The sequence below is a fragment of the Impatiens glandulifera genome, chromosome 3 (assembly GCF_907164915.1).
Source record: "Impatiens glandulifera chromosome 3, dImpGla2.1, whole genome shotgun sequence".
In the NCBI taxonomy this organism is placed as follows: Eukaryota; Viridiplantae; Streptophyta; class Magnoliopsida; order Ericales; family Balsaminaceae; genus Impatiens; species Impatiens glandulifera.
In genome coordinates, this window is record NC_061864.1 from 8,854,003 (window position 1) to 8,868,046 (window position 14,044).

Here is a 14,044-nt window from a genome sequence, read left to right on the forward strand (position 1 = left end):
ACCCATTCGGCTAACTCAAACTAAAGAGTCTCGTCTAAGAGAATACTCAATTAAACACGCTTTAAGTTAAAATTAAGAATAATGAATATAAAGTCGTGAATATTTTACAAAAATCAAACTAAATTTATTTGATCTTGAAAGAACGATTATTGCTAATAAATTGTGTTTAACAAAATAAATTTTCAATAATAATCTAATTTATATCAACATTCATTGTGAATTGTTACATACAAAAAAATCACAATAAATATAAACTATATATTATAAATACTTTCCTAACTAATTTTTTAACAACTACGATAATTCAATAGTTTACTTGATGATATTTGTAGTATATTTTTCTTACGGGTAACAATTCTTAAGTTCAAGCCATTACATATGACCTGTGGGATGAGAAACGACACAATGATAAGAACAAAGTGTTATAGAGTACTTAATAAATTATGCGGAAAGAAAGTGTTACTTAAGTTATAGAATCTTAACTTTTAACTAGAGATGAAAATATGTATCGGAGATCCAATATCAACTAATATTCCTTGATTTGGGTTGATGAATGAAATTGAAATAAAAGTTTGGGTAGAAAACAATAATTTTAATAGTTGATAAATGTGCCTAAAATCCGTCCATGACAAATAAATAATATATATTATATCTTCAAACATTTATCTCTTTTTCAATAATATTATTATACTTCAAAATTTAGATTAAAATATAATTAATTTGGACATTTGTACACTACAATTTTGACATTCTTTTCATACCTCTCTTTTAATTTTTTTTCTCATTCACATCTTTTCAAACTAATGCTCTTCTACGTCTCTTTTCTCAGTCCAAAAAATATAAAATTTAAATCTACATCAACAAAATGGAGATTTATTTTTTGCCACAATAACCGGACTTCATTATTACTTTTTAAGATTGTCTTTCTTACTTAAATAGAAATCAAATTAGATTACATAAACTCATTAATTATGTTAGTCATGGTGTAAACTTATTAGATAGATTATTCTCTTCAACGAAAATTTAATCAACAATAAGGACATGTTAATCTCTCGCGCTCGAAAAAAAAAACACGATGAATAGAGGAGTCTTGTTTTTTTTTTTTGGGAAAATTAAAGAGGAGTCTTGTTGGTATATCAAGTTTAGGGTCCAAATACTTGACAGGATAAAAATAGAGGGACCAGTGTTCTCTCTTTCTCAAAAAAGAAATAGTAAATGATTGAATATTGCATGGTCGGTTGCCAACTCTTGCAAAAAATAATACGACAGCAATGGCCTTCATCGGCCCCACCACCTTACGCCACTACCTAATAGTAATGGACCGGATTTTCAATATAAGAATCCCCTTCTCTTCTCACTTGTCCACAGCAGAATCAACACTGATCATTGATCAAGAACACTATTATTCAGTTCAATCTTCATAATTAATGGAGGGAAAGGAGGAAGACGTGCAACTAGGAGCCAACAGATTCACGGAGAGGCAACCCATAGGAACCGCCGCACAAGGCGACAAAGACTACACCGAGCCGCCGCCAGCACCCCTCTTTGAACCCGGCGAACTCACATCATGGTCTTTCTACAGGGCAGGGATAGCCGAATTTGTGGCCACTTTCCTGTTTCTCTACATCACGGTCTTGACCGTGATGGGTGTGGTTAAGGCGCCCACCAAGTGTTCCACAGTTGGTATCCAAGGCATCGCTTGGGCTTTCGGTGGAATGATCTTTGCCCTCGTCTACTGCACCGCCGGCATTTCAGGTGGACACATAAATCCGGCTGTTACATTTGGATTGCTACTGGCTAGAAAGTTATCCTTGACGAGAGCCCTGTTCTACATGGTCATGCAATGCCTGGGGGCTATATGCGGCGCCGGCGTGGTGAAAGGGTTCGAGGGTAAGAACCAATTTACTCTTATGAAAGGCGGAGCCAATACTGTTAACCCCGGCTATACGAAAGGCGACGGTCTGGGTGCAGAGATCATGGGCACCTTCGTCCTCGTCTACACCGTTTTCTCAGCCACCGATGCCAAGCGCAGTGCACGTGATTCCCACGTCCCTGTAAGCACCGTTCTAGCTGCTAGTAATTAATTAACTCTGATTCATAATAAATCTAATCCATTCCAATGAATCTGTCTGTGTCCTATATATGTAACACAAATTGCAGATCTTGGCTCCATTACCAATTGGGTTTGCTGTGTTTTTGGTACACTTGGCCACCATTCCAATCACCGGTACCGGAATCAACCCGGCTAGAAGTCTTGGTGCAGCAATCATCTATAATCAAGAACATGCCTGGAATGATCACGTAAGCATACATAAAGTCTTGCCCCGGTCGATGATCTTTTATTTTTGTTTCTAATCATGATTTGAATATTAATTGTTTTCCATTATTGATGTGCAGTGGGTGTTCTGGGTAGGCCCGTTTATTGGGGCAGCTTTAGCGGCGCTCTACCACCAAGTCGTGATCAGAGCCATTCCCTTCAAGTCCAAGTAACCATTTCATGGCCGTTGATTTAAGTGAGTAAAGTCACGTGGTTTATCTTGTACAGAGAAGAAGAAAGTTGACTATATATAAAGCCTACAAAGATAAGAAAAAAAATAATATCATTGGGCTATTATTATAGTTAAACGTTTGTATCCTGTTTTTTCCTTTTTCTTTTTCTTTTGTGTTTTCTGCTGGAATGTGTTTTTTTCTTCTTGAAAGCTTCTTGTACACTTCTGCTTCAACCCTATAATAACCGGGTTTCTGCCAAGTTGATTGATATTACCGATTTAATCTTAATTTGGCGATCATTTTCTTAGAATTTGTGATCATGAATGAATTCTTATGTTTTCCCAAGGATTGTTCCATTTGAAAATACTGATCTAAAAAAAAGAAAAACACATATTTCTTATAAAAAATTATTGACTGAAATCATTTTGGTTAAAACTAAATGGTCTACAAATAATATTTTGTGGGATTAACTTTAATATTTGAATTTTAATTGGACTTGTTCGGTTCTACATTTAAACATTTTCTTAAGAGACGGATACCACGCGCGATAACCAATTGTGGAAATAAGTAATCTCAGGGAGCATTCCTTTGATGATTGGTGGTTGCTAGAGGGACAGATGAGACTAGATAAGTCACCAGGATTACAAATTTGGTATAAACAATTTTGATGTCAAAGATTGTAATTCATAAAAAAAAAGGCATCGAAGATAACCATTTCACAATCATATATTAGAAAAATGAAACATTCATAGAGGCATTTACTATAAACTAAAAGTCGAGAGAATGTAAATGTGCTACATTTATATTCACATATAACTTTGTTCTTTGGAAACCTTGAATCATTTCAATTAGTGTTTTATGTATATGTATATATAATTGTTGGGTTGTTGCTTAGATTTTGCAATTTAAAGTTGTTGATACTTAGATGGTAATCTTTTTTGTCAAATTATTTTGTTTTTTAATACAAAGTGTTTGAAAGAAAGAAAAACATTCCACTTAAAAAAAAAAAAAGTAATAGAATAATAGTTTTTAAAGACAATTTTTCTTTTTATCCTTTGTTTTTCAAGAAGAAGAAGAAGAAGGTGGTGGATGGAGAAGAAGCTAGTGGAGGCATAGTTTCGGGACTGTTTGGCTGTTTTTATATTCAAGAAAATCTTTTTAATTTGCTTACTAGAGTTAGTTAATATGCACACCAAAAAAATAAAAATACCTTTAGATTAAGTTTGTGAAACTTTATTTTTACAATTTTAACTATAGAGCATAATAAAGATTGATAATTGTGTTAAAAATACCTTTAAAAAACTAGTACAATTTCTCATGAATATGACTCCACTTCAATTTAGCCTGATATTAGGTTAAATTAAAACAAGAACCTTTAAAAATAAAAAATTGTAAATGTGTTTTTATTCATTAAAAATTCATGTGTATATATGTAAATGTGTATGTAACCTGAAACTTTTGGTCAATAAAGATTAAAAAACTAAAGTATATAACTGGATTTAAAAATTAAAAATTAAGGTCATAAAAGTTCCCATTGTTTTGTATGTTTACTTTTATGACATAATTGCTACAATTAATTAAGGTTAAACATTTCACTAATTAATTAAAAATGTAGGTATTGTGTTGTTTTATTTGTAAACTTTGTCTTACGTTATTAGACTTGCATAAAAAAGTGTTTAAGATAACATATTTAAAACGATTAAATTATTGTCCTTCAATAAATTATTAAACCGCCCCTATTATTATTCATTTATTATTATCACTATTTACATAGGAATTATTATTAAATGGTCCAAATGATTAGGGCGGTGAACCTTGAGCTTTTTTTTTATGTTGTAATCTTCATCTCTTATTAAATAAAATATTTAATTATTATTTTCCTCAAATAATACAATAACCTCTTCTTTTCATATATAAAACGTTTTTTTTTAGTTTTTTTTTTTTATATCTCATCTGCATCAATCCACTTCATCGCCAGTGGTGCTAATTTTGCCACGTAGGACCCAATCCAGAACATTAGATTCCAACCGCCCACACCAACGTCGTTTTCAATAAACATAGGAGGACAAAAATTCATATAATCCTTAAACTTTGTTTATATTCTGTTTAACCCTTTAACTCATGAATTTACTCAAATTAAACCCTAAACATTACAAACATCATAACCCATTCAAATAGCTCAAACTAAGTTTAAGAGAATAAAAATATAAAGTTTATTCTCATTAAAAATATTTTAAGTTAAAACTAAGAGTAATGAATTTTTTATAAAAATTGAACTAATGATATTTGGTATTTTAAAACAATTTTTTATAAATTAATCTACTTAATTTAATTGTGTCTAACAAAATTATTTTTTAACTGTAATCTAATTTGTATAAACTATAACATTTATAGTTGACGTCCTATTTAAAAGAGTGAGACTAATATATAATAAATAATTTTATAGATATCTTTTGAGCTTCAATTATGTTGGTTAAGTGGTTTGTTCAAGAATATCTCTAGTCTATTTTTTTTACATGTAACCATTTTGGGGGTTCAGTGTGTTATATGTAATATGAGAGACCACCCAAGGATAAGTACAAAGTGTCAAATGCAAAACTTGTTAAATTATGAAGAAAAAAAAGTGATACTTGAGTTATTTCTATAATCCTTAGTAATAAGGATCACACATCAATACTCAAAAATTCAATATCTATTGAGATGATAATTGTAATAGTTAATAATTGTCTCCAAAATTAAATAATATATATATATATATATATATATATATATATATATATATATATATATATATATATATATATATATATATATATATATATATATATATATATATTCTATCTTCAAACATTTCTTTTTTGATAAGATTATTATACACCAAAATATAGATTAAAATACTTCATTACATTTGTATTAATACAAATTATTGACATTTATTTTCATCTTTTACAAAATTTTATCTTTTTAACTTTTTTTTTCTCACTCATATCTCTAATTAAACACATACTATTCTGTATCACTTTTCTCAATTAGACAAATTTAAAACTTAAATTTACATAATCAAAATTGAAATTTATTTTATGCCCTTCATTGTTACTTTTTAAATGGTCTTTCTTACTTACATTCGTATGTATTAAATATAAATCAAACTTATATTACAATATAATATATATTGAATATAATTAAAAAGCTAACAGTTATAATTATCGCTTCTATAAGATGTTTCACCTTTATTCTTTTAGGAACTATTCTCGTAACTATTTAGATATCATATTTTTAAATAGGAATGACAATTTAAGCATCAACAAGGACATACTAATTATCTCTCGTACTCTGAAAACAAAACGATGAAACAAGGAGTCTTATTGGTATTAAAGTTTTAGGGTCCAAATACTTAACCGGATAAAAATAGAGGGACCAATGTTCTCTCTTTCTCAAAGAATGAATAGTAAATGATTGAAAATTGCATGGTCGGTTGCCAACTATTGCAAAAATAATACGACAGCAAAGGCCTTCATCGGTCCCACCTTACGCCACTACCTAATAGTAATGGACCGGATTTTCAATATAAGAATCCTCCTTCTCTTCTCACTTGTCCACAGCAGAATCAACACTGATCATTGATCAAGAACAATATTATTCGATCAGTTCAATCTTCATAATTAATGGAGGGAAAGGAAGAAGACGTGCAGCTAGGAGCCAACAGATTCACGGAGAGGCAACCCATAGGAACCGCCGCCCAAGGCGACAAAGACTACACCGAGCCGCCGCCAGCACCCCTCTTTGAACCCGGCGAACTCACATCATGGTCTTTCTACAGGGCAGGGATAGCCGAATTCGTGGCCACTTTCCTGTTTCTCTACATCACGGTCTTGACCGTGATGGGTGTGGTTAAGGCACCCACCAAGTGCTCCACAGTTGGTATCCAAGGCATCGCTTGGGCTTTCGGTGGAATGATCTTTGCCCTCGTCTACTGCACCGCCGGCATTTCAGGTGGACACATAAATCCGGCTGTTACATTTGGATTGCTACTTGCTAGAAAGTTGTCTTTGACGAGAGCCCTGTTCTACATGGTTATGCAATGTCTGGGCGCTATATGCGGCGCCGGCGTGGTGAAAGGGTTCGAGGGTAAGAACCAATTTACTCTTATGAAAGGCGGAGCCAATACTGTTAACCCCGGCTATACGAAAGGCGATGGTCTGGGTGCAGAGATCATGGGCACCTTCGTCCTCGTCTACACCGTTTTCTCAGCCACTGATGCCAAGCGCAGTGCACGTGATTCTCACGTCCCTGTAAGCACCGTTCTACTAGTAATTAATTAACTCTGATTCATATTAAATCTAATCCATTCTAATGAAACTGTCTGTCTCCTATATATGTATAAAAAATCGCAGATCTTGGCTCCATTACCAATTGGTTTTGCTGTGTTTTTGGTGCACTTGGCCACCATTCCAATCACCGGTACCGGAATCAACCCGGCTAGAAGTCTTGGAGCAGCAATCATCTATAATCAAGAACATGCCTGGAATGATCACGTAAGCTTAAATTCTTGTCCCGGCCGATGATCTTTTGTTTTTAATGATTTTATAATGTTTTTCATTATTGATACGCAGTGGGTCTTCTGGGTAGGCCCGTTTACTGGGGCAGCTTTAGCGGCGCTCTACCACCAAGTTGTGATCAGAGCCATCCCCTTCAAGTCCAAGTAACCACTTCCTGGTTGTTGATTTAAGTACTGAAGAAAGTCACGTGGTTTATCTTTGTACAGAAGAAGAAAGTTAACTATAAGCCTAAAAAGAGAGAAAATAAAAATATCATTGGGCTATTATAGTTAAATGTTTGTACCCTGTTTCCAGTTTTCTTTCCTTTTGTGTTTTGTGACATCTTTCTGAAATAAAACTTGTCAACTTGTATTTACCTTGAACTAAAGCAGGAAAATCAAATTTTATGGTAATGGAAATGATTCTAAGTAACATATAGTCCTAGTAAGGTAACTCAATTTTCTTCGTGGTCGTCAAAGAAGCTATCTCTTTCTTCGTCTCCTCGTCGTCAATCATTGTAGTCAACATTACAAAAACATACCTATTTTGGTTATTTGCATTGCAACAATTATATGACCATTCGCCATCACCCCATGTCCAGTCTGTCTTACCAATCCATACCGGCCACATGTAATCCGGTTAAGTTGCTTCGGGAGAGGGATGGCTGCGCGACCGACGATTATATCACCCGTGGACGTACCCGGATCCTGTATGGACCAATGCTTCATCACCTCCACGTATAAGTACTTGTAATCCATGTCTTCGTTTAGTGGTAAAGTATTAGTCATATTCCAGGGGATCCAAGATGGGTCGGGAAGTCCTTTTTCAGGAGGAGTGCAGAATTCCAATCCTTGTCCAATTCCTGCAAAAGTGCGATATATTCTCATATCCTCCTCCTCTTTCCAATTGGGGTTCTTGATCATATCTAGAAACTCTCTGTCGATTCCCTCTGTAAATCGGATTTTGATGTGCAATACAAGATATTCTTTGTATCCTACCACTTCATTTTCGGATTTAGCTATTACGTTGCTCTTCCCTTTCTCAAAATACAGTGAATCCATTCTCTTCTTCAACTGATCTATAAGATAGAAAGATCAAAAGAGGCAAGAAATTAATGCAAGAATCGTTTAAAGAACCCAAGAAGACATTAAACTAACCTAGAGAAATGATATCCATCTATCGTTTACAGAAATTTATGAATGCAGCAGATATTGGGAGACCCTTGAGACTTGAGAGATGAGAGAAAACTGGGAAATGTTATTTGAAAATTAAACTGAAAGTTGGGCTCATCGATTGTTATAGTTTATCAATTATTTATATGTTTATTTAATTTTAGATCATACATTGTAAAAATATAATATAATATAATAAAATTTAAATTTAAAATATATATATACTGTATATATATTCTTCCTCCTCTTTTATTACACAAATATATCACACAACAAATATAAACTTTAATGATCTTTCACCTTATTTGTACTTGTACCAAACAAAAAAAAAACATAAAATGCATATATTTAGAGATTTCAGTTTTCACCATCTTAAAGTTATTATAAAAAAATAAGGATATTATCAACATTAGATAATTTTTTTTAATGAATACATTAAATAATAGATAAAATTTGATAATAAAAAAATAGATATACAAAAAAAATATACTAATTAAATTATTTACTTATTTATTTTTTGTTATATGTATTCACAAAACAAAAAATTATTTTTAAAAATTATTCTTTATATATATTAAATCGCTAACCAAGACTATTGCTAACAACATGGCAAATGAGAAAATAATCATGAGTATGATGAAAGTTTTTACTGATATTTAAGAGAAATCACATGTTAATAATAATGTACATTTGAAGAAAAAAATAATTTTTTACTTAAAAATGGTTGATGGTACTTCTATCACTACTTACTTGAATGAATTTAATACAATTGTGAATTAACTGTTATTAACTGAGATTAAGTTTGGGATAGAACTAGTTCTTTGATTTTGTTAACATCTTTATCAAATAGTTGAGAAACTATAAGAATAACAATTAATAATTTTATTGAAAATTCAAAATGTATTAAAGTTAAAGATCGTATTTTGCTGAGAAGTTTGTAAAATTGATTCTAATGACACGATTAAATGTTTTGTCATAAACATTGAAAACAATTGAGTAAATAATAATAAAAATTTCAACCAAAATAAAAGAAGGTCTATGTTGAAACATGAGTAGTTAATCTAGATCTAACCGAACATTTTATTGTTAGAATTGTGGTAAGAAATGTCATTTGAAGAGGAACTACAAACAACTTGAAAATGTTCATATTAATGATTAAAAAATCATGAATCCATACTTGGTTTACTTTCTCCAACTTAATCTAATTTGGATTAGTTATCCATTACTAAAAATCTAACTTTTTTGAGTTTATCCTATCTAATTAATATATTATCTACCTCTCTATATTATTCATTTTAATTTATTATATAAAAATAATAATTTAAATATAAATAAATTATAAATTATTAAACTTAAAATGTATTTAATTATAAGATATAATATTAATAAAATATAAAATATCATAATAAATAAATAAATAATAATAAATTAGGTAAGTTTACAAATAATTAAACAAAATAAGTTAGTTAATATCATCAAACTTGGAACTGGTTTAGTTTGGAAACCTGTTATCAAAGTTCTAAAATAAAATAAAATAAAAAGTTGTACTTCAGCATTTAAAGTGTACTTACTATCAGAATAACACCAAAACAGTACTATTCATTAAATATCCCCAGTTCCCCAAATCCAATAAAAACATTCTTTGACCTTGTTTCATTGGTTTATTTTAAAATTTTGAAATAATTAAATATTATTTTATTCAATTTCTTATAATAATATTATTTAATTTATTAAACTAATTTATATTTCTAAAATTATATATATTTTATTATTATATATTAATATATTAAATTATTATATAAAAATCTCTCAAAATCACCAAATATCAATCTTTTTAAATAAATTAAAATTTATTTACAAAATCAACTATTTGTTTTGATGATATAATATTTTAGAGAAAATATTGGGCCTGGTTTGTTATAGATTTTTATTTTAATTTTTCCAAAATCAATTTAAAATCAATCACTTCTCACCAATTACATCATTAATTTTATTAACCAAAATACTAAAATATCTTTTATTTTAAATTATTATTTTATATTTTATTTATATATATCAATACTCTTTAAGTCTTTTTACTAAAAATAATCATTATCTCCTCAAAATCATCACACATTATTCAATTTTTCTCGCTCTATGTTTTTTAAAAAACCCAGCCTTAACTATTTTGAGAATTTAATGCAACAAATGTGTAAGTCTTTTAATTAGAATATAGACATATCCATAATATATTTATGGTACAATTATGAGTTTGATTAGTATGGCACAATTATGGGTTTGATTAGTAAATCTGTAAAAGAAACATGGAAAACAGACACAATTATGAGTTTGATTAATAAATCGATGAAAGAAACATGGATAAACAGACAAATGAAAAAATTTGGTAAGATATATTCAAAGAAATAAGAATTATGAAATGACACTATCACCAATTATAACACAGAATAATTAGATTTATAACATTTTTAATGAAAATATTGAATTAACATATTTAATTAAAAATGTTGGAAAGTTATTCTTCAACAACTAAAAACAATATTCTAATACAATTTGTACATACATGAAACATGCAGTGTACATTATTAGCAAATACTTTCAATAAGATGGGTCATCAACTTTCAGCATCAAAGATGCTACCCCCACATGATCAATAGTCTCAACAATATCACAAAACTCAACCATATGTTTTGATTTGCATAGTAACAATAATATGACCATCATGGACCAACCCATTTCCAACCTTTCTAACCAATCCATACCTGCCATGTGTAATCTGGTTAAGTTCCTTCGGGAGAGGGATCGTTGCCCGACCAACAACCCTAAAACCCGTGGATGTACCCGGATCTTGTCTCGACAAAAGCTTCAACACCTCCACCCATAAGTATTTGCAATCCATATCATCGTGTAGTGGTAAAGTATTATACCTTTTACAACAGTTCCAAGATGGGTCGGGAAACCCTTGTTCAGGGCGAGTGAAGAATTCCAATCCTTCCCCAAGACCTCCCAAAACGCGATATAATCTCATATCCTCTTTTTTGCAATTAGGGTTCTTCATCGTATCTTGGAACTTTTGGTCGATTCCCTCTGTGTGTTGGATTTTGATGTGTAATACCAAATTTTCTGAATTATTAACTAGTAATTTGCCCTTCCCTTTATTTAGTTTGGCATTCTCGATCCCCTTTGAATCCATTTTCTTCTTGAACTGATCGATCTATAAAACAGATAATGAAAATGTACATTTACAAAGACCAAACGAGCTAGGTAATAAACTAATCAAGAATTTATAGTTTAAAAAGACAAGAAGACTTACAATGGGAAGGAGACTTGAGTCGGCTGCTGGTATCTTTTTTCTATATTGGAGTCATTAATATAGATGAATGCAGGAGATAGGTGACCGTTGGGAGATGAGGGAAAACTTCATATTATTTGAAAATTAACCTAACCTAAAAAAAGTTGGGCTGATTCTTATTTTATTTTATTTTTTTAAAGAATAAGACTTAAACAATCCATTTAGTATTATTATTGGGCCGGTTTGAAAATTTACTCTTCTCTTAGGTTTGAAGTTGAAGTTGGTGTTGGAGTTAGAGTGGTTGGAAACATAAATTATTTTTCGATATATTTTTGGTTATTTTCTTATAACAGTGTAATTATATATATATTTTTGGTTATTTTCTTATACCTATACATTTTTTAATATATCTATATAATATATATTCTTATTTTTTTAAATTATACTTTTTAAATAATTACTTATTATTAATGTACTTATATATAAAAAAAATGGAAAATTTATAATAACACTTTTTTATGACCACCTAATTCAATTGAATAATTCTTATATTTAATTTGTCATATTGATACGTATATTATTTATAAAATATATTTATTTTTATTATTTAAAAAATTGAGATACACATTTTGTTTTTAATATTATGTAGGTATATAATTTTGATTAAACATGTTTGATACATTTTTTTTAATAAATAAAATTTATTCATGATATATATATATATATATATATATATATATATATATATATATATATATATATATATATATATATATATATATATATAAGGATGACAATTTGAAATCGTTCCGTGAAAATCGAACCGAATTGTTCCGTTTGGGACGGTTTTTCCCCGAAACTGAACGGGGATGGGACAGGGATGGTATTTGTGTCCCCCGCCTCGATCTCACCCCGATTATGCCCTGAACACTATAAAACATAATTAAATATATTAAATTACTAATATATTTATTCACTGTATTTTATAAGAATTATAAGTTTATTTTTTTATAATAATATAAAATTTCAATATATTATATTAAAAATTTGTTTATATAATATTATTTAATAATTTTTTTATTTTAAAAAAAATATTTTATTAAAACGGTGCCCCCGTGGGATTCCCCGAAACCGAACAAAACCGAACGGGGCGGGGATAATATTAAAAAAATCCCCGAAATAAAAACGGTGCGGGAATGCTAAATGCATTCCCAACCCCGAACCGTCCCATTGCTACTGAGCAAATCTCTCACAACATTTTTTTTTTATTTCTAGACAACAATGTTGAAGATTAAGATGTCAACGAAGTAAGTGCTTATTTGTTTCTCAGTATTTTTTATTTTTTGAGATATAACATGAACAAACAACAAATAAATATGTAGGAGATAAATGAACAACAATCTTGTCGTCGTCTTAGTCTGCAACATCGTTTTCTAAAAATATAACGAAAAAATTGCGTCATCCTTTGATAATGGAGTTGAACAGTCGTATAAAGACTGAAATGAGAGACTTGATTGTAATATAATTTAGAAAATAAATATGTGCATATTTTCAACACAAATGGTGTAATAAAATTTTACATGTTTAAACAATAAATTCAAACAAAATTAAATTGATAAGAAATAATTTTAAATAAAATGATGTTTATAGAAATATTTTAAACTCAGTCAAATGTAAAAAAAAACCGTCTACCTATTATTCATAAATTTTACTTTGACAATTAAAATATTATAAATTATACCAATTTTCAAATAAATTATAGGACCAATTATACAAAAATAAAAAAGACATTAAAATAAACTTACAATTAAACAAATTCTAGGAATAATTAAAAAAAACCATTTATTGTAATAATGTATTGATTATTTTAAAAAATAAATAAACACCACATATTTGTTTAATAAAAATATTTTATTTTATTCATTTTTTAAAATTAGTTTGAAACCTTATCAAATTGAAAGAGTCTAACTTAATTAAATGGATGAATTTATATATATATATATATATATATATATATATATATATATATATATATATATATATATATATATATATATATTTAAACTTTACATAATTTCCTTTTTCTTCTTAATTTAAATTTAAATTCAACAGAATAAATTCCTTATTAACTTTATAAATCAACAATTAAATGTATTTTTAATTTAAATAAAATGTTAATTATCATAATACAATATTTTTTTATTCAAATTTCATAAGTAAAAATCATTATTCAAAAAACTAGATTTCTATTTAATCTTTGAACTTTCAAAATTTCTCTGTAAAAATTATACACTTAGCAAATAAATTATAATAATACCCCCAAAAGAAAATTATCAATGTTTTTGTCAAAGATAAGTCTTGTTTAAACATGATAATTATCAATGTTTCGTCAAAGATAAGTCTTGTTTAAACATGATAGTTTTATTAGGTCTGTTCAAAAATAAAACTCTCTATTATGAAAAGAACTCTTCATGTTGTTTAATACTTTTTTATATATAATTCAACAAACAAACCACTAAATTAAAAATCCCACATATTTTAAAGGTAACATTTTG

General features: G+C 29.1%; 2 protein-coding genes across 2 annotated transcripts; both read left to right on the forward strand.

The window, feature by feature from the left end:
- Positions 1 to 1,376: 1,376 nt before the first annotated feature.
- Positions 1,377 to 2,749, forward strand: LOC124929048 (aquaporin PIP1-2-like). Its single transcript, XM_047469312.1, has 3 exons — positions 1,377 to 2,054; positions 2,161 to 2,301; positions 2,398 to 2,749. The coding sequence occupies exons 1-3, from the start codon at positions 1,428 to 1,430 to the stop codon at positions 2,488 to 2,490; spliced, it is 861 nt and encodes a 286-aa protein (XP_047325268.1). The 5' UTR covers positions 1,377 to 1,427; the 3' UTR covers positions 2,491 to 2,749.
- Positions 2,750 to 6,119: 3,370 nt separating this feature from the next.
- On the forward strand, positions 6,120 to 7,405 carry LOC124929214 (aquaporin PIP1-2-like). The gene is made up of 3 exons (XM_047469515.1): positions 6,120 to 6,782; positions 6,885 to 7,025; positions 7,104 to 7,405. The coding sequence occupies exons 1-3, from the start codon at positions 6,156 to 6,158 to the stop codon at positions 7,194 to 7,196; spliced, it is 861 nt and encodes a 286-aa protein (XP_047325471.1). The 5' UTR covers positions 6,120 to 6,155; the 3' UTR covers positions 7,197 to 7,405.
- Positions 7,406 to 14,044: the final 6,639 nt, after the last annotated feature.

Excerpts from the sequence above, each read along its gene's own strand:
- LOC124929048 (XM_047469312.1), top strand. The coding sequence starts at position 1,428 with ATGGAGGGAAAGGAGGAAGACGTGCAACTAGGAGCCAACAGATTCACG. Across the intron at positions 2,055-2,160 it reads CACGTGATTCCCACGTCCCT|ATCTTGGCTCCATTACCAAT; the intron begins GTAAGCACCGTT and ends CACAAATTGCAG. Across the intron at positions 2,302-2,397 it reads AACATGCCTGGAATGATCAC|TGGGTGTTCTGGGTAGGCCC; the intron begins GTAAGCATACAT and ends ATTGATGTGCAG.
- LOC124929214 (XM_047469515.1), top strand. The coding sequence starts at position 6,156 with ATGGAGGGAAAGGAAGAAGACGTGCAGCTAGGAGCCAACAGATTCACG. Across the intron at positions 6,783-6,884 it reads CACGTGATTCTCACGTCCCT|ATCTTGGCTCCATTACCAAT; the intron begins GTAAGCACCGTT and ends AAAAAATCGCAG. Across the intron at positions 7,026-7,103 it reads AACATGCCTGGAATGATCAC|TGGGTCTTCTGGGTAGGCCC; the intron begins GTAAGCTTAAAT and ends ATTGATACGCAG.